This window comes from Chiloscyllium plagiosum, unplaced genomic scaffold, assembly GCF_037043375.1.
Source record: "Chiloscyllium plagiosum isolate Xiang-an unplaced genomic scaffold, Cpla_swu_hap1 HiC_scaffold_39, whole genome shotgun sequence".
Classification (NCBI taxonomy): Eukaryota; Metazoa; Chordata; class Chondrichthyes; order Orectolobiformes; family Hemiscylliidae; genus Chiloscyllium; species Chiloscyllium plagiosum.
In genome coordinates, this window is record NW_028270177.1 from 14,129,151 (window position 1) to 14,148,924 (window position 19,774).

Consider the following 19,774-nt stretch of genomic DNA (forward strand, 5'->3'; position numbering starts at 1 on the left):
CCCCTCCCACTCTGCCGAGGATATGGAGGTGCTGGGCCTCCTCCACCGCCGCTCCCTCACCACCAGACGCCTGGAGGAAGAACGCCTCATCTTCCGCCTCGGAACACTTCAACCCCAGGGCATCAATGTGGATTTCAACAGTTTCCTCATTTCCCCTTCCCCCACCTCATCCTAGCTTCTAACCTCCAGCAACTCGATCCCCTGACCTGTCCGGACTTGTCCGACCTGCCCAGCTCCTTTTCCACCTATCCACTCCACCCTCTCCTCCCTGACCTATCACCTTCATCTCCTTCCCCACTGACCTATTGTACTCTATGCCACTCTCTCCCCACCCCCACCCTCCTCTAGCTTATCTCTCCACGCTTCAGGCTCTCTGCCTTTATTCCTGATGAAGGGCTTTTGCCCGAAACGTCGATTTTGCCTGTCCTCGGATGCTGCCTGAATTGCTGTGCTCTTCCAGCACCACTGATCCACTTCTCAGATCCAGATGTGACCGCCTTAGGACCTTTTATGAGTTTGTGTAATAAATAGCAAGAAATGGTCTGATCAAGGTAACCAATATTACACAGTATGTTTTTGACAGACCCCATTTCAGCATCACATTTACATGGTGACAAACAGCTCAGGCCCTATTTACAAAGTTTCTGATAAGGCAAACCTTATAGCACATGGAAGTGTAGGATCTCAACATGTTTACTGACCAGTGAAAATAGATTCGCAGTTGGTAGTAGTAGAGAGGTCTCTAGCTGGTTTTCTTCTTGAATTGGTATTCTTGCAAATTATAGAGTCATAAAGTCATAGAAATGTACAGCACAGAAACAGACCCTTCAGTCCAACTCATCCTTGTTGATCAGATATCCTCAATTGCGATCTAGTTCCATTTGCCAGCACTTGGCCCAAATCCCTCTAAACCCTTCCTATTCATATCCAGATACCTTTTAAATGTACCATCCTACACCTCTTCCTCTGGCAGCTCATTCGATATACATAATACCCATTGCGTGGAAACATTGTCCCTTAGGTCCCTTTTAAGTCTTTGCCCTCTCACCCTAAACCTATGCCCTCTCGTTCTGGACTCCCCACCCCAGGGAAAAAAACCTTATCTACTTACCCTATCCATGCCCCTCATGATTTTATAAACCTCTATAAGGTCACCCCTCAGCCTCTGATGCTCCAGGGAAAACATCCCCATCCATCCCAGGCAACATCCTTGTAAAATCCTTTGACAATACGTATCTTTTTTCTTTTATCAACTATTTGAGGAGAGAAATTTGAGCAGGATTCCATGAGAACTTTCTTCCCTCAAGTCCCAGTTGTATGTGATCTGCCATCATTTGACATCGCCAATGACGCACTGTAGTTACTAGCAAAGTATAATATCGTATACCCCAGTGTTTCGAGTGAGGAAAGGAGAAAAGTGCGGTAAAGGTGAAAACTAAGATGCATTGATTTATTCTGGATCCTAAATTATGGGTGTTGGGAGGAGTCCAGCAGCCTGTCAACAGCAAAGTGGGGAGAGGGGCTGGGGCTCCCTCTAAAGGCAGAGAGGGGAAGGTGCAGGGTGAAAGTGTCCGGAAGGGGGAGAGTGAAAACACGGTGCATTGTGGGATAGGCCGCCCGGCGCTGGATGACTCTCTCCCCAGGGGCCGCCGCGGTGCTGTCGGAGCAGGCCCGGGCCTTGCACCGTGTGGATGAGGTGAGTGAGTGACGGAGGGAGGGACGGACGGTTGAAGTAAATGAGTGGGGTAAGTAAGTAAGTAATGCCCTGACGGCAGACATTCGGCTGTGGGATCCATCAGCCTGGGCTCCCGTGTTGGGAGGCCCCATGGAGGAGTGGAGCTGGCCATGTGTGAGCATCATTGATTGTGTGGTGGCTGTTCACTCTCTGTGTAAGACAGTTAATGTTTATTCGCCTTTATTAATCCTTGCCTCACTGGTTTGGCAGCCGAAAACCTACTTGTATCTGACCATTTCTGAATGGTCAAAGTGTTACAATTGAAGATTTGCTGCTCATTTGTGGGGATAAAAAGAAGAGTTGATGCACTGGTAATGTCCCTACCTCTGGGTCAGGAGGTCCAGGTTCAAGTCTTTTCTTGCCAAGTGATGTGTCAGAACGCATCTGAATGGGTCCTTTCAACAATGTGTATATTTTCTCTTTCACCTGCCCTAGATTGGTACAGGCAGATACAGAAGGGGAGTTTTAGAAAAACACATGAATATGCAAGGAATGGCGGGAGATGGAGCAAGGCCAGGCAGAAGGGATTAGTTTAATTTGGCATCATTGAGTCATACAGCATGGACACAGACCTTTTTGTCCAATCAGTCCACGTGGAACACAATTCCAAACTAAACTTGTCTGATCTGCTTTGTCCTGGCCCATATCCTTCCTTATCTTTCCTATTCATATATTTATCCAAATGTCTTTTAAACGTTGTTATTGTACCTACATCCACCACTTCCTCAGGAAGTTCATTCCATATACTAACCACTGATGTATCTGTGCTATACAGGTCTCTATTCTAGATAAAAACCCAGTGACTACTTGGCTGGAGAGGTCCATGAATTTGGTGCACCTTTTTCTCTCATACACTCACATCAACAGAACTGGTTGTGAATCTACCCAAAAGGCCATTCACATGCTGACTTTTGCAATCTTTGGATAAGCTTCTGTTTTGACTTTTCTGCCAAATAGACTGAGTTATAGCATCTCTAGCACAGAGTTAAATTCAATGCTTTGAGGTGTGGGAAAAAGGAAAGGAATAGAAGAAAATCTACTAAAAGGAAATCCAAGTTTCAAATCAGGTAATCACACATAGGCTGAGATGTTTCAGTTGGGGTAGTTGGACTTCGTTCATGGAGATTATTTCAAATAAAGGTAGCTAATATAGTGTTGACTTGGCAAAACTCCCTTAAATTTGTTTAGTGTGGGAGATGCATCTCCTGTAATATTCTTAGTTAATCGTCTGTTTCCTGAGAGTCTACTTCTTGATACAATAGGAAGGGTGTTGTTTGAAGAAAAAGGTGGGCCACTTATTCTAGTCAGATTAAAGGCCATTGGTTGTCTTGATAGGAAGCGATTCAAAGTAATGACTGGGAAAATTGACAATATGTTGGATGTAAGACAACAGCAACACAATGGAGTAGAAGGACTAGGTTGTTTCAAAGGATATTTTAACTTGATGCCACCACTAGTGTTGGACTGTACCCCCTGTACTCATGTATTACACTGTTCAAAATGCGGAATGAGTCCATGTTAAGGAGGACATCATTTGTATTGGTCTTTTTGTTTTTAAATTTCAACTGGGAAAAGTGCAAAATGTCCATACCTGCACACATAGCAATTTATTAAACGCTGGATCCTCAAAATGGTTGCAGTCCAAAGGAGGCCATTCTGTTCATAATCTCTCTCCAAGAACATTTCAGTTAGTCCCACTTCTTTTTTCCCTGTAGTCTTGCATTTTTTTAACAAATAATTATTTAATGTCCTTTTAAAATTCATAATTGAATCTGTTCCCACCAATTCTTAAGCTGTGCATTCCAGATCTGAATCACTCACTGGCTAAAAAATGTTTATCTTTGGTTCTTTTGCCAATCACTTCAAATTGGTGTTCTCTGGTTCTTGATCCTTTTGGATATGGGGTCAGTTTCTTATCAGCTGTTCTGTCTAGATCCCAGTCCCCAAACAATGACTTTCCTACTCCTTGGATGTTGACTGACCTGCTTTGCTTTTCCAGCTTCACGCCTATTAGCTCTGGCTTCCAGCATCTGCAGTCCTTACTGTCTTCCTGTCTAGATCCCTCATGTTTTTAAACATCTCAAACAAATCTCCCCTCAACTTTCTCTAATACGGAACAGCCTGGCTCCTGTAATCTATCCTTATAACTGCAGAGCCTCATCACTGGAACAATATTATTTCTGTGCCCTCTCTAATGAATCAAGCAAAACGTGGACAAGTACTCATTGGATAAATAACTGACAATAATTCAGAGAGAATCCTGCTTATTTATATTTCTTTTTCTTGATATTTTGAGTACTGATTCTGCTTTTCAATATTTTGTGTGCTGGTGCAGAGACAACTTGTGGTTCTGAAGAAGGGTCACTGGACTCAAAATATTAATTTTGTTTCTTTCTACAGATGCTGCCAGACTTGCTGAGTTTCTCCAGCAATTTCTGTTTTTGTTTCAGATTTCCAGCATTCACAGTTCTTTGTTTTACAACATGTGGTGATGGCTGAGAATGGATGATGATGAACCTACCATCAAACCTCGTCACATCGAGAATCAGAATGTTGTTTACCGTCTGGAGCGCCGGAGAATCTATTCAGGCAGGTCTGGAGCTCACTGGTACATGGTGCGTTGCCTGCATCAGAACGTGTTTCCCAACTTCACTGTTGTTAACGTAGAAAAGCCACCGTGTTTCCTGCGCAAGTTCTCTCCTGATGGCCGCTATTTCATTGCGTTTTCCCTGGACCAGACCTCGTTGGAGATCTATGAGTACCAGGGCTGTCAGGCAGCTGAGGACCTCCTTCAGGGCTACGATGGGGAGATCATGCTGAATGGCGCTAATGACTTGCAGTCCATTAACATCCGCGGCAAACTGTTTGAGCGTTTCTTTGTCCTGCTGCATGTCACTAGTGTAGCGTCGAATGGGGAGCACCTGAATCGTGAGTGCAGCTTGTTTACTGATGATTGCCGGTATGTCATTGTTGGCTCTGCTGCTTACCTTCCTGAGGAGCCTCATCCTCTCTTCTTTGATGTTTACCGAAACAACGAGTCTGTTACACCAAACCCTCGCTCTCCGTTGGAAGATTACTCTCTGCACATCATTGACCTGCACACAGGGAGTCTTTGTGACACAAGGACCTTTAAGTGCGACAAGGTCATTCTCTCACACAACCAAGGGCTTTACCTGTATAAGAATATCTTGGCTATTCTCTCTGTGCAACATCAGACCATTCATGTGTTCCAAGTTACCCCAGAAGGAACTTTCATTGATGTTCGAACCATTGGGCGCTTCTGTTATGAAGATGACCTCCTAACTGTTTCAGCTGTGTATCCTGAAGTGCAGGGTGATGCGCAAAATGCCCCATCGCGCCCCTTTAAGGAAAAAACACTGAACTCTTTAAAGCATCGGCTGCTGGTATACCTGTGGCAAAGGGCAGAGAGTGATGGAGGCGCTGCTGCTAAGCGACGTTTCTTTCAGTATTTCGACCAGTTGCAGCAACTACGCATGTGGAAGATGCAGCTTCTGGATGAGAACCACCTCCTGATCAAATACACGAGCGAGGATGTGGTGACCCTGCGGGTCACTGACCCCTCTCAGGTACAGACCACTGGTGAATGGGTTACAGGCTTTAAGTGCTTCAGTATGGTGAGGTTAATGGTGGTGGAATGATACAAACTGGTGCTACACAGGTGTTGGTTGTGATGCCGGGTGAGGAAAGCATAGTAATGATTCCTCCCTTTTTTTTGTCTATTACAGGAAAGCCTAAAATATGTAGGCAAGTTTTATTATGTATATCTTCAGAAAAACTGGAGTCCAACCCTGATTTCACTGACTGTAGGGAGGGAGGTAATTTCTGCAAAGAGAAGTTGTTTTGGAGTAATATTGTTCAAATATTAATCGGTGTATTACTAAACCTGATAGGAAGGATTCAGAGGTGTTTTGTTTCAACTTTTGAGGCGCATTACCAGAATCCTGTAGAACCGTTGATGCTGCAGCGTGTTGTGGATAATTAGCCTCCTGCCTCAGAGATTAAAATTGTTTATTCTTGATCATGTCTTCAGGTTTCTGTCAGCCTCTTTCCGTTCTCTAGCCTGCTCCGAGTTTATTGAAAGTGTTCCACGCTGGGAAAATGTAAGAGATTGTTCGAAATCTAGTGTAAAGTTTGAGTTCAGCCTGTAAAGTGTTACCTTTTCCTAATTTCATGCCTTCTGCTACAATGTACATCTGTGTAAGGATCAGATTGCCCTTGGAAGTGAGGTCACTTGCAATTGAAAAGCCTGCCAAAATTTACTGTTGAGTCTCCTTTTGAAAATGGACACGTGGGCAAGATTTCAGAGGTCATTTAAACAGTAGCCCAGCTGAAGTAATGCTTCTGGTAAAGAGCTTGGGGGAGAAAGAAATCTAAATCACCCCTAATATTTTCTTGATCTTTCTTTATCAGTGTCACTGGGCTAGTAATTCAGAACTCCAGCCTGTCCCTGTGGGAGACTTCAGTGTCTATTTTGAAGACTTGGAAGCACCACTACTGACTACCCATGTCCCCCAGGCAGAAGATGGTAGCACAGTGATATACAATCAGGAGGGCCATTGACTCCAAGCCCCATGAAGGCTCATGACATCAGGCCAAACATGGGCAAGGGCACCTGCTGATTATACCATATAGCTCCAGCTGATGAATTAGTACTCCTCCATGTTGAACAACACTTAGAGGAAGTACTGAGAATGGCTACTTTGCAGATTGTACTTTGGATAGAGGAGAATGGCTCAGTAGCACCAGCTTGATCAAGCTGGTTAAGTCCTAAAGAACATAGCTGCTAAACTGGGTATGCAGCAAATTATGAGGGTGCCACAAAATACTTAACCTCACCTTCATCAAACTGCCTCCCGTGGCTGAATTTTTCATGACAGTAACAGTAGGTTTGACTACCGCACAGACCTGTGGACATTAAGTTCCATCTTCACATTGAAGGTACTGTCCATTGTGTTGTGTGGTAATCTTACCATGCTTAATGAGAAAGAATTCTAAAAGATCCATCAACTTGAGTGGGTATCCGTGAGGTGCTTTGGCCAGCGGGCAGCAACAGATTGTACTCGAGCACCATCTACAACTTCCTGGTCCAACATTATCTCCCATCCTACCATCACTGTCAAGCCAAGAGGTCAACCCAAGTTCAGTGATGAGTGCAGGTGGGCTTGCTAGGAGCAGTGCAAAAGTGGGTACTGCAGATGCTGGAGATTAGAGTCAAGATTAGAGTGGTGTTGGAAAAGCACAACAGGTCAGGCAGCATCCGAGGAGCAGAAAAATCAATGTTTCGGGCCAAAGCCCTTCATCAGAAAACCTTCTAAGATGCTAAGGGCAGTGCTAGGTTTACCTAATAATGAGGTGACCTCCAGGTAACGTCACAGAATGGGACTACTTGTGTGACAAACAGGATAAGCAAGAAATGATTGACAGAGTTAAGCAACTCCGGTGCCAAAAGATCATATGTAAATTCTGCAGCCCACCCACATCCAGTCGTGAATGGTGGGCTGCAGAACTCACCAACTCACTACAGGAGGATGCTTCACAAATATCCCCATCTTCCACGATGGAAGAACTCAGCATATCAGTGCACAGATGAAGCAAAAGCACTTGCAACAAACCTCAACCGGAAATGCTTTTTGGATGATCATTTTGGTCTGCGTGTGTGGTTCCAGCATCACGGGTGTCAGTCTTCAGCTAAGCCATTTCACCCCATGTGATATTAAGAAATGGCTGAAGGCACTGGATTAGATTACTTACAGTGTGGAAACAGGCCCTTCGGCCCAACAAGTCCACACCGACCCGCCGAAGCGCAACCCACCCATACCCCTACATTTACCCCTTTAACCTAACACTACGGGCAATTTAGCATGGCCAATTCACCTGACCCGCACATCTTTGTGACTGTGGGAGGAAACCAGAGCACCCGGAGGAAACCCACGCAGACACGGGGAGAATGTGCAAACTCCACACAGTCAGTCGCCTGAGTCGGGAATTGAACCCGGGTCTCTGGCGCTGTGAGGCAGCAGTGCTAACCACTGCGCCACCGTGCCGCCCACTGCAAAGGATATGGGATAAAGCTACTGGAGTATGTACTGATAGAATAGATGAGGGGAAGCTAATGGACATGATGTATTTGGACTTCCAGAGAGCCTTTAAAAAAAGTCCACCATAATAGATTATTGTGCAAAATCAAAGCATATGGACTTGTTGATAACATACTTGGATGGGTTGAGAATTGGTTAGCTGACAAGGATACTGAATCGGAATAAATGGTTTGTTTTTGGAGAGGAAGGCAGTGACTAGTGGGGTACTGCAATGATGTGTGCTATTCATAATATGTATCAACAATCTGAATGAAGGAATCGAGCAATATGTCCGATTTGATGACACAAAACTAGGGGGCCTGTGGGTGGAGAGGATGAAATGAAGAGTCTTTGGGGTAATTTAGCCAAGTTGAATAAATGAACAGATATATGGCAGGTGTAATAAAATGTGCATGTGAAGTTGTACACTGTATGAAAAATAAAATGCCAGTTTATTCTTTAAGTGGTAAGAGATTGGGGATGGCTGATGTACAAAAAGAACAGAGTTACAGACCTTGTACATCAGTCATTGAAAGCAGGCATGCAGATGCAGCAAATAGGAAAGCAAATAATAGCATTCTTTACAAGAGGGTTTGAGTATAGGTGCAAGGAAGTTTTACTGCAGCTGTACGGGACTTTGGTGACACTGCATCAGGAACGTTGTATGCTTTTCTGTGAGATAAGTTTCTTCACTTCGAGGGTGGTGAATCAGTGGAATTCTCTACCCTGTGGAAGGCTGTGGAGGTGAAATCACCGAGTATATTTAAAACAAAAAGATCTTTAAACACGTAAAAATGTGTAGAGGTTATGGGAAGAGTGGGAGAATGGCATTGTGATAGAAGATTAGCCATAATCATTTTGAATGACGAAACAGGCATGATGGACTGAAGGACCTAATGTTGCTGCTATTTTCTACGTTTCTGTACTTAGCACAAAGGAAGCTGGCTGTAGTTCTTGGAGGTCAGCCATCTGAATTCCCAAGAATCTGCGGGTGTTTCTCAGGATCATGTCCTAGGCCTAACTCCAGAATTAGAGAGCATAGATTTAGGGTGAGAGGGGAAAGATATAAAAGAGACCTAAGGGACAGCTTTTTCATGCAGAGGGTGGTACGTGTATGGAAGTACAAGGCAGTTACAGTCTCCACCTCGAGAGAATCCAACTATCACCATGACATTCAATGCTATTACTGTCACTGAATGCCAACTATTAATATCTGGAGGTTACCATTAACTAGAAACTGAACTGCACTAGCCATATAAATACTGTGGCTACAAGAATAGGTCAGAGCTAGGAATACTGCAGCAAATAACTCATCTCCTGACACCCTAAAGACTGTCCTCCATCTACAAAGCATAAGTCAGGGGTCTGATAGAATGGTCCCCATTACCTGGATAAGCTTCAGTACCACTCAAACTTGACACTCCAGGATAAAACAGCTGTTTAATTGGCACTATGTCCACAAATATTTACTCCCACTACCACCAAAGCACAGTAGCAGCAGTGTGATCAATTGACAAAATGCACTGCAGCAATTCGCCAAGGCTGCTTAAACAAATCCTGAAACCACTGATATCTGGAAGGACAAGGGTGGCTGATACGTTGGAACATCATCACCTGCAAGTTCAACTCGACAGTGACTCAACAGTCTGACTTGGCAATTTCTCACTGTTTCTTTAATGTTGCTGGGTCAAAATTCTGGAAGGCACTTTCTCAGCTGGATTGTGGGGGTTCCGAGAACAAGTTGACTCCATGGTTCAAGAAAGCAGCTCTCCACCAGCTTCACATGGGCAGTAAATGTTGGCACAATCAACAATGAGATATACTGCTGTAACTCGGCAAACCATGCCAGCACTTTCCTGACCTCTACACCTTGAAGAATAAGTACAGTAGATGTGTGTGAATCCTGCCCCTTGCAAGTTCCCTGACCAAGCATTATGACTTGGAACTATCACTGTTCCTTTAGTGTCACTGGGTCATTTGTCCTAGAACTTTCTCCCTAACAATAGAGTGGATGCCCTACACAGAGAATGCAGCGGTTCAAGGTGTTGGACCATCACTACCTTCTTAAGTGAAATTAGGTTTGGGCAATAATTGGCTTTATTTTGCTGTGCACTTCCTGTGAAACAGCTACAAAACACATAAAATGGCATGGTAAAATCACTTGGGCTCCTATGGCTGAAGTGTGAGTTTAGATCTTTTTTATAATTCAGTTATTGGATGTGGGCAAAATTGACTAAGCCAATATTTACCATTCATCCCTACTTACCCTTGAGATGGTGGTGGTGAGCTGCTGCAATCCATTTGCTGTAGGTAAACCCACAATGTCATTCTGGAGGGAGTTACAGGATTTTGACTCGGCAGCAGTGAAGGAACGGCAATATATTTCCAAGAAAATATGGCATGTGGTTTGGAGGGGCCATTGCAGATGTTGTTGTTTTCATGTCTTTCTAGTTTGGTAGTAGTTAATTTTGGAAGGTGATGTAGAAGGAGCCTTGGTGAATGGTTGATTCTCTGATTGGGTCAGGTTTACGCTGTGTTACCATCCAGATTTGGTAGTCTTAATTTAGTGTTGAATTCTGAGGTAAACATTTAACCTCACGCTTGCCCTCCAGCAGGTTTGTTCACTTCTATTTCCATACATTGCTTGTCTGTTCCCCTACCCTGAACTCTTGAAACCCTTGTATATGTCTTCGACTCTTAAAGATTCTGCTGTTTCAATACCATCACCACAGGCTGTAGTAATAAGCATGAGATCTATCTAAACCTAACAGGAGTCTCTGTTATTACGTTGGTTTTAATTTGTTCATCACCTTTTCCCCACAGTAGTTATCTTAAAATCCTTGCTTTTCACTACAAGCTCCTAGAATCCTAAAACCCTCCCCATATAGACTTTTCCTCTGATTCTGGCTTTCTATTCATACTCAATATCACTTAACTATTGATGTTTGCAGTTTCAATTACATTGGCCCTTCCTAAGGTTCTTTATCGCTCCGTCCTGCTTTCTGCCATCATAAATCTTCTCAAAGCCGACTGGTAGCTCTGCATGTAAACTTTCCACTTCATCATGCCATCTCTAATTTCCTCCTATCCCCAGCACTCATCTGTGTAGCACCTTGGACAGTTGGGTCAGTATCCATTGGTGCTTTAAAAAAAAGAGGTGATTTTATTGAAATCCTACTGAACAAGGTAGTTAAAGGAAGAATGTTTCCCCTTTTGAGAGAGACTAGAAATGGGATGTAATTTAAAAATGATGGGTTTCTCATTCGAGATGGAGATGAGAATTCATTTCTCTCTGAATGTTGTTTGAACTCCTTTCCAGAGAACAAACAGCGTAGAGAGATCCTTGACTAACAAAGGAGACATGGATATTGGGGATTGACAGAAATGTGGAGTTGAGGTTATAATCACAGTTGCCATGATCTTATTGAATCTCAAAGTGAGCTAGAGGCTAAATGGCCTAGTCCTGATCCCTACTTTGTTTCTTTGGATGTGCTGATCACGAAATGATGCACAACACAAACTCAAGTTGTTGCTCACCTGTGAACACTTTCTAGGTTTTTGCTGGTGTGAAATCCTGGAAGAGGGAAATAAAAGCTGGTTTGTAATGGGGGAAATTATTGCATTTTAAAAGCAACACATTGAAATGGTTGCTTGCGGTGAACTGAATTGCTTCCACACCTACATCCCAGTTGGCTGGTTTGCAACGCAGAGTGACGCCAGCAGTATGGGTTCAATTCCTGCACTGGCTGAGGTTACCTTGATGAAGAAGAAGAAGAATTTGATTTATTGTCATGTGTACTCAAGTACAGAAATAGCGAAAAGATTATAATGTCGCCTCTCACAGCACCATCTTAGATACAAAGTACCTCGGTATAAATCTCAAATACAAAATAAAGAATTTTTAAAATGTTATATTATCTTACAGTGATTCATAGTATAAGTCAGAAAATAAGCAATAACGTTAAAAGGTTAAACATTATAGGCAGATAAACCGATTACAGAGACACTTTACTTTGCAGTAGGTTAACGCTGGGGGCTTCCATACACTGTCTGCCTGGGCTAGCAAGCTGCTGACTGCCCACACCGGTCCCCAATCCAACAACCATCCTGCTCCACTCTGAGCCTCAAAAGGACCGTCCTTCTCAACCTCTTCCCGTCACCTGAGGTGTGGTGATCCTCCTGTTACACCACCGTCAGTTGTCTCTCAGTGAGAGAGGAGCCTTAAAGTCTGATAACACTACGGTAACTCTACCTTCCCTCTTCCTCCACCTGACTGCACCTGACAATGTTTCTGCTCCTGGTCTGTTTTCATTCTTGGAGCAGATTTTGCACGCCACCAGCTGTGACAGTTTCCTCCAGACCAACTCTGGCATTAATAATTGACTATCTGCAAATGATCATTGATTTGTACCTGGCTGACCTCACATTAACTTTTCCTCTTTGTCCTGTTCTCCTTCTGTTCCCCATAGCCGTCATTCTTTGTCGTATACAATATGGTGACCACTCGGGTTCTGGCTGTTTTTGAGAACACTTGTGATGAGCTTTTACAACTATTTGAAAATTTTTGCGATCTCTATCGGAACGCCACACTGCACAGTGAGGCCGTGCAGTTTCCCTGCTCAGCATCCAGCAATAACTTTGCCAGACAGATTCAGCGAAGGTGAGTCAGCCTGTTGTTGACTGGTTTTTATAATTCACTTGCTGACTATTTATTGTCCTGAGGAAGGCTAACTGCCAGCAACATGTTCTGAGTTCACTTTGGAGAAATTCCCTGATTTTTGCCTGTTGGTGTTTCTCAGGTGAATTCCATAACCTGAAATTGCTGGAAATCTGAAGTTAAAACAGAAAATGCAAAAAATAGATCATTGGGCAATCTGGATCTGTGAAGGGAAGAAGCACGCCATTATTCCTTTTGGTGTGTATCCTTTATTGGAACCTCTCCTCGCTTGTATTCTCCCCCAGCAGACACCACCTTGCATGCACAATTCACAATACAATACAGTGAATTTATGTACGGCACAAAGTTCCGATTGATACAGTGCTGCACTGCAGCAATGCTCTGATGCTGGATAGCTGAGGCTGCGATAGGTAGATGGAGGTGGGGGTACTGGTGATAGGCCGGAGAGGAGGGTGGAGCGGATAGGTGGGAAGGAAGATGGACAGGTAGCACAGGTCATGAGGGTGGTGCCAGGTTGGGAGGGAGAAGTTGGGGGGGGGGGGAGGGGAAATGAGGAAACTGCTGAAACCCACATTGATGCCCTCTGGTTGGAGGGTCCCAGTGTAGAAGAGGAGAAAATTGGTTACAATGAGTTTCACTGTGATAAACAAATGAAAGGTAACGTGGGACAGAGACCAGTGTTGAGTTGAGGAAGTAAACTTTCCAAGATTTGTGATAGAATACCTCGGATAAACTATTACGGTTTTGTTACTTGTAGCATCATTTTGTTTTGATGTTGCACCTGAAAGAAAATGGGCATTCTTTTTTTAACTATGTATAACTGAACATGTTCTAGATGTTAATGGGGTAAGGTTTGTTTCAGTCCCCTGTATGGATGAAGCTAGCGCTGAGGTATTCAGCAGCATAGGGGACATCTTTCAGAACATGATTGACCTGTTCCTTCTCCTTCTGGGAGATTGAGTGCGCTAGGTAGAAGCATACAAGTTAGAAGTAGTAAGATTATATGTGATCTGTTAGTGAGATACTGCTCTGTTGGAGAACCGCAGTTAATAGGCAAGGCAGAGAGTAGGGAGAAGATAGGTAATGTGCTCTCTTGATTAAGATGGTGTCAAAACACCAAAGAAGAGGAAATACTGCTGGTGTCTTGGCAAACGTTCTTAGCTCAACAATAATTGCCAACTCTATATGGATCTATTCTTGGAGATTTGATCAGATGACAATTCATCTGTTATTATACTCCAAAAATAAATGGCCTGTGTTTCTTGCCAATATTTTTCTTTCCTCATTTGGGTTTTTTTTAAATTAGAAATTGTTTCTGATAGTCAGCAAACGATTTGATTTAATGTGATAGTCTTTCAGCTAACTCCACTTATTCCATGTATGGCAGATTTATGTGACACTGCAGTCTACTTCATAGTTCATGGCTTTACACATTCATTGTATAAATAGCAACTCACTGGACATGGGACACTGTCATGGTAACAAACCTTCGAGATAGTTGCCATATTGAGCAGTTCTATGATTTTTGTATGCTTGCATGTGCATATATAAGGGTAGCATATTTGTGAATGCCTGAGAAAAGAAAAATACTGCGGATGCTGGAAGTAAGAAACAAGCACAGAAAGAGCTGGAGAAACTCTGATCTGGCAGCACCTGTGAAGAAAGAAGTAAAGGTTAACGTTTCGAGTCTGGTATGACTTCAGAAAGCAACACCTTCTTCTGAGGAGTCATACAGGACTCGAAACGTTAACTTTATTTCCGTCTCCACAGATGTTGTCAGACCTCCTGAGTTTCCCTAGCATTTTAGTTTGAGCTTGAAAGTTTGTGACATTTGCGATGTGAACTTGTACATTGGAGATTAATCATCCATTCTGGGAGGATTGTTGATAATATTAACTGTTCATAATTTATCTGCTGGTTATGGGATATTGTCTGCACAGTACGATTTGAAACATTTGCCTACACAAGACCATCTTTTGTACATAAAAGCAATTTGATGATTGTGCAAGTGCTTGAAGGGTATAGCAATGATGCAATGCAGTACTGTGTATTCTCATTTCCTCCTTTCTTAATCCTTACAGTAATGTAGCTGCTTTGACTGCTTTTTCTGTGGTAGTAATCAGACTTAACAAATAGAAACATATTTCCATCAAATTCTCAGCACTAGAGAGTTCATATGCTTAATTTTGCTCCGTGCTCATTATGTAAGTCCATAGCCTGTGTCAAAGAGGAGACAAGATTCTTAGAGTTGATTTGGACATTGCGGCACCTGATTCCAATTGTCTTTCATTTGTAGGTTTAAAGACACTATCGTGAATGCCAAGTATGGGGGTCACACGGAGGCTGTGAGGCGACTCCTTGGGCAGTTGCCTATCAGTGCACAGTCTTACAGCAGCAGTCCATACCTTGATCTCTCATTGTTTAGCTATGATGACAAGTGGGTGTCCGTCATGGAACGGCCCAAGACTTGTGGTGATCATCCTATCAGGTAATGTAAACCATTGCTGTTGGCTTAGGGGGAGCATCTGTTTAAATTTCTGTTCCCTGGTTGGATGTTGCATGGGCAAATGCAGTTTTCACTTTTTCCACGGTACGATTTTAACTATTTCAAGTCCATATATTCTGTGGCAAGTTACATGAAGTATGGCTTCTACGTATGGATTCGTTCTCATAAAATTTGGTAGTTTGTTTATTTCAACCCATTGTGTCTGTACTACCTCTGAATGAGTCAACCACTTGATTTTATTCAATTATCCTTTTCTCATGCCCTTTTAGATTTTTCTTCTAATATTTCACCACTACTTTTGAAAAGGTAATTGGTCTGAATCATTCAAAGGTATCTGATTTATCAAATTCAAAGTCACAACATACAGCATTAGCTGAAGGAAAGATAAGATGGTTTTCTCAGGTTTAAAGTGGCTTACTGCAGAGAAGTAAAAGGGATTAGAGCTGCTGCAGATCTGGTTTTTCTTGTAGTTTGGCTAGCTTCTCACTGTCTTATTCACAGTCCAGCCTGTTCATGTACCTGCCAAACCAATCTCAGTTGTTGGCAGCAGATGACCTTTGTCATCGATTTTGTTTTTTCTTTATTAATTTAACCTACTTTTCTAATCAACCTATTCAGAGATTAGATTAGATTAGATTCCTTACAGTGTGGAAACAGGTTCTTCAGCCCAACAAGTCCACACCGACCCTCCGAAGAGTAACCTACCCAGACCCATTTCCCTCTGACTAATGCACCTAACACTGTGGGCAATTTAGCATGGCCAGTTCACCTGACCTGCACATCTTTGGACTGTGGGAGGAAACTGGAGCACCCGGAGGAAGCCCACAGGCACAGGGAGAATGTGCAAACAGACAGTCGCCCAAGGCTGGAATCGAACCTGTGTTATTAGACATCACTTGGACAGGTGGGATTTGAACCCAGGGCTCTCAATCCAGGGGTAGAGACACTACCAATGAGCCACAAGAGGGTCTCAAACTTGACTCTGATGGGACTTGAACTCGCAACCTTTGAATAACAACTCTTTAGCAGTCCAACGTGCTCTCCATTGTGCCACAGAGCTCACCTTTGTCATTGACAACTGGCCCCTAATTCATACCAATCAGCTTCACTTGTGAACATTCCCTCAGCTCCAGTGTGATTTCACGTTGCTGGAAGCCACAGTTACACAACAGGGTTCACAATAGGTATCAGATTATTTGCTTTCAAAACATGCAGCTGTCCTTGAAAATCTCTGCTTTTCAGAACAGTTCTTTTCATTTCAGTCCATTTTAAAGAACACAGAAATAAAAAGACACTGTCCTTATCAGTTGTAGCATCACTAACTCCATACAGTTCAGGAAAAGAAGCTAGAATTTTCTGGTCTATATAGTACAGTACAACGCTGGATGGAACAATTGATCATTTATTACAATTTATGTCCTCCTGGGGGACAGTAAGTTTATTACATTCCAGCTCCATTTATAACTGAACTCTCAACCATGACTGCAACATTTCGAGCATTGTATTGCTAACCTGTTGCTGATGTTTACAAAGAAACTTTTTTTTTTGTTTTCAGATTTTATGCTCGTGATTCAGGTCTGCTGAAGTTTAAAATCCAAGCAGGGCTCCTGGGACGGCCAATTAACCACACAGTGCGACGCCTAGTGGCTTTCACCTTTCACCCTTTTGAGCCATTTGCTATATCAGTGCAGAGGACTAATGCAGAGTATGTGGTTAGTTTTCATATGCGACACACGTGTGTATGATGACAGTGCAATTGGAAGCACTTGTGCTGCTTGGATTTACTGTGGACCATTATGGCCTATCATGAAGGGATCCTAACAAACCTTTGAAATTGCCAAAGGTGGAGTTTTGAACTTTGGTCAAGAGTGGGATTATCCTTGGATTAAAATTATATTCAGACCTCCTATTCATCTTTGGTATCTGACCTGCTACACGATCTTTAATGCAGCACTTGTCTCGGCTAAGAAAGTAAACCTTTTTGTACATTTTATCTCTGTTATCCCAATGCATCTATTATTCATTTTTATTTTGTCATATTTTAAATGCTAAAACAATGACATTTAACTAGTTAACTGCCAGCTGGAAAATGGTGGACTTGGTGCAATAAACTCTGTTTGTAGTTTTGCCATTTGGGGAAGGAAGTTTCATTTTAATTTGGGAACTGTGGATGAATGAGTTTTGTTGGTGATCCTGAGGCAGTGAATGGGATTTTGAGAATGCTGGTAAATTGGAAATAACAACAGAAAATGCTGGAAATAGAAAGCTTTTCAGTTCAGTTTTGAAAAAGAGGAAGTTCAGATGCATGACCTTGTATTGGATGCTTCCAAATATTGGGTTGGTCCTTCAAAGTTACATCCTGATCTTTATTTCCAGCAGTTTTGTTTTTGCTCTCAGTATTTGGTAAGTGAAACTGGCTGTAAACTACCAGCTCTGACCAATTTAAGGTACTGTAGTTTTTTATTTCATCAGTGATGTGAATTTACTGAATCAGAATTAATTTTATTTGGAAATGTCCTGAGTACACTTCAACTCTTCAATTTTTGTGGATAAGAATTATTGTATAATCAATTTCTAATTTTACAAATGAAATGGTACATGGGCTTTAAATTTATTTTTTCATATGAATGCTACATTTGGAAACACCTTTGTATGTATGAACTTGTCACATCAACTGCCAAACTTATTAGAAAATGGTGTGTTTGGTCTTCTGTTCTTTTATTTCATTTATCACAGTGTACATGATGTGGAGGTGCCAGTGTTGGACTGGGATGAACAAAGTCAGAAGTCACACGAAACCAGGTTATAGTCCAACAGGTTTATTTAAAATCACAAGCTTTCGGAGCGCTGCTGCTGCTTTGGTCTGGTGAGGTGGAGGGAAGTACACAGACGCAAAATATGTAGGTGGAGAAACTTGATCTCTGTGTCAATATGCAAGATACATTACAGAAATGGGTCAGGCACTTTAAATGGTATCAGTTATGTAAACAATACTAGAAACCATTAGGTCATTAGTGTACTCTCTTCATTCTTTTTTAATTTCACCATGAAAAACATCACTAATAACTGATTAACTGGTCATTCGGACATTCCTGTTGATGGGAGCTTGTGTGCAAATTGGCTGCTACTATTCTTGCATTACAACAGTGACTATACTTCAGAAATACTCTCTTGGCTGCAAAGCACTTTGTGATGACCCGAGGATGTGGTAGATGCTACGTAAATCAAACTTCTTTCTTTCCACTTTGTAATTGGCATTGAGCAATACCTGGTTACCTAGAGAAGTGATGCTTGGTTAATATTGCCCCTTTGTGCCCATTGAATGAGATAATCAATTTAAATTCGCAATTAGGGTACTTTTGTTCTTTGGTCCATGCTTAATATGAATTGGATTGACCTTGTGTTCATTAACTTGTGATGTTTAGATCATCATAATCCAGCTCCTGTTACCCCTAGGGGTAGATGTTACCCCTAATTCTTTAACTGACAGGCTTACTCATGGGTACAAGTGGCTCATGTGACAAAAGGAGAAACCACAACTATTCTTATTCTTCTGTGGGATGTGGCAATGCCAGTGTTGTTGGCCACCCCTTAGTGGCTCTTGAGAAGATTCTTCAGAGGTCAGGTAAGAGTCAATTACATGACTGTGGGTTTAGAGTTGTCTGTAGACTGGACCAGAGGAGGATGGTAGACTTCTTTCCCTGAAGGACATTAGTGGCCCAGATGGGATGTTATAACAGTCTGATAGTTGTCATGGTCACCATCCACATTCCAAATTTATTGACTGAGTTCATAATCCACCTCGTGCCTTGTGGATTTGAACCCATACCCACTGAGCATTAACCTAGACATCTAGGTTAGCTGTCCAGTCACACCACCACTTTATCATTAGAAAGAGGGACAATACTCCTCAAATTTTGGGTCTGATATATGAATTAAAACACTAGCTATCCTGTGAATATGAACCTGTCCTAATCAGTGTGCTGCTATTAGTTGTAGTGCTCTGATGCACATCATACCACTTCTCTTATATCCATCCTGTTTCCTGCCATGTCTCCATATCCTTTAACAATGACTGGGAAGGGTTCCAGCTTCAGAAAGAAAATTTGAAACCCGGAAGCACGATATGAGAGAGTCAAATTTTTTTTTAACACCATGATTAATGCAAAGTCTGAGGTCTGAAATGAATGAAACATCCATATCCCATAGTGGATTTGCACGTTAAGATTGAATGTGAAAGGTTAAAAATATCAAAATATAAAAAGGCAAATTACTATTTGCAGATTATTTGCAGAAAGGCAGATTATTTTTTGAAGTTAGTTGGGTTGCTTTGGAAATTACAATTAATGCCTATTGCTGGTTCGAGAAGTGAATATAATACATACAGGTGTCCCCCACTATCCGAAAGTAGAGTGTTCCTGTGAAACCTTTCATAAGCCAAAATGGCGTAAATTGAAGAAGCAATTACCATTAGTTTACATGGAATAAACTTTTGGCCGTTCCCAGACCCAAAAGATAACCCACCAAATAACACACAAAACCTAAAGTAACATTAACATAGTAAAAGCAGGAATATGATAAATGATAGCCTGTACAGTAAAAAAATGAGAGTTATAGAGATGTACAGCACAGAAACAGAACCTTCGGTCCAACTCTTCCATGCCAACCAGATATCCCAACCTCATTTAGTCCCATTTGCCAGTACTTGGCTCATATCCCTCCAAACCCTTCCAGATACTTTTAAATGTTGCAATTGT

The 19,774-nt window shown here is 42.3% G+C and overlaps 1 protein-coding gene across 4 annotated transcripts; it reads left to right on the plus strand.

Moving 5' to 3' along the window:
* Positions 1-1,603: 1,603 nt before the first annotated feature.
* On the plus strand, positions 1,604-17,724 carry det1 (DET1 partner of COP1 E3 ubiquitin ligase). 4 transcript variants are annotated; one of them, XM_043677299.2, is made up of 5 exons: positions 1,604-1,696; positions 4,136-5,322; positions 12,303-12,493; positions 14,808-14,999; positions 16,573-17,724. In XM_043677299.2, the coding sequence occupies exons 2-5, from the start codon at positions 4,237-4,239 to the stop codon at positions 16,760-16,762; spliced, it is 1,659 nt and encodes a 552-aa protein (XP_043533234.1). In that variant the 5' UTR covers positions 1,604-1,696; positions 4,136-4,236; the 3' UTR covers positions 16,763-17,724. The 4 variants fall into 4 exon arrangements, with proteins under 4 accessions (XP_043533234.1, XP_043533235.1, XP_087837259.1 ...); XM_043677300.2 differs by having other exon boundaries at positions 1,612-1,696; positions 4,186-5,322; XM_087981133.1 differs by lacking the exon at positions 1,604-1,696 and adding an exon at positions 1,756-1,889.
* The last annotated feature ends 2,050 nt before the right edge of the window (positions 17,725-19,774 follow it).

Coding starts and splice junctions, on each gene's coding strand:
- det1 (XM_043677299.2), top strand. CDS start 4,237: ATGGATGATGATGAACCTACCATCAAACCTCGTCACATCGAGAATCAG. Junction 5,323..12,302: donor GGGTCACTGACCCCTCTCAG/GTACAGACCACT, acceptor TGTTCCCCATAG/CCGTCATTCTTTGTCGTATA. Junction 12,494..14,807: donor GCCAGACAGATTCAGCGAAG/GTGAGTCAGCCT, acceptor TTTCATTTGTAG/GTTTAAAGACACTATCGTGA.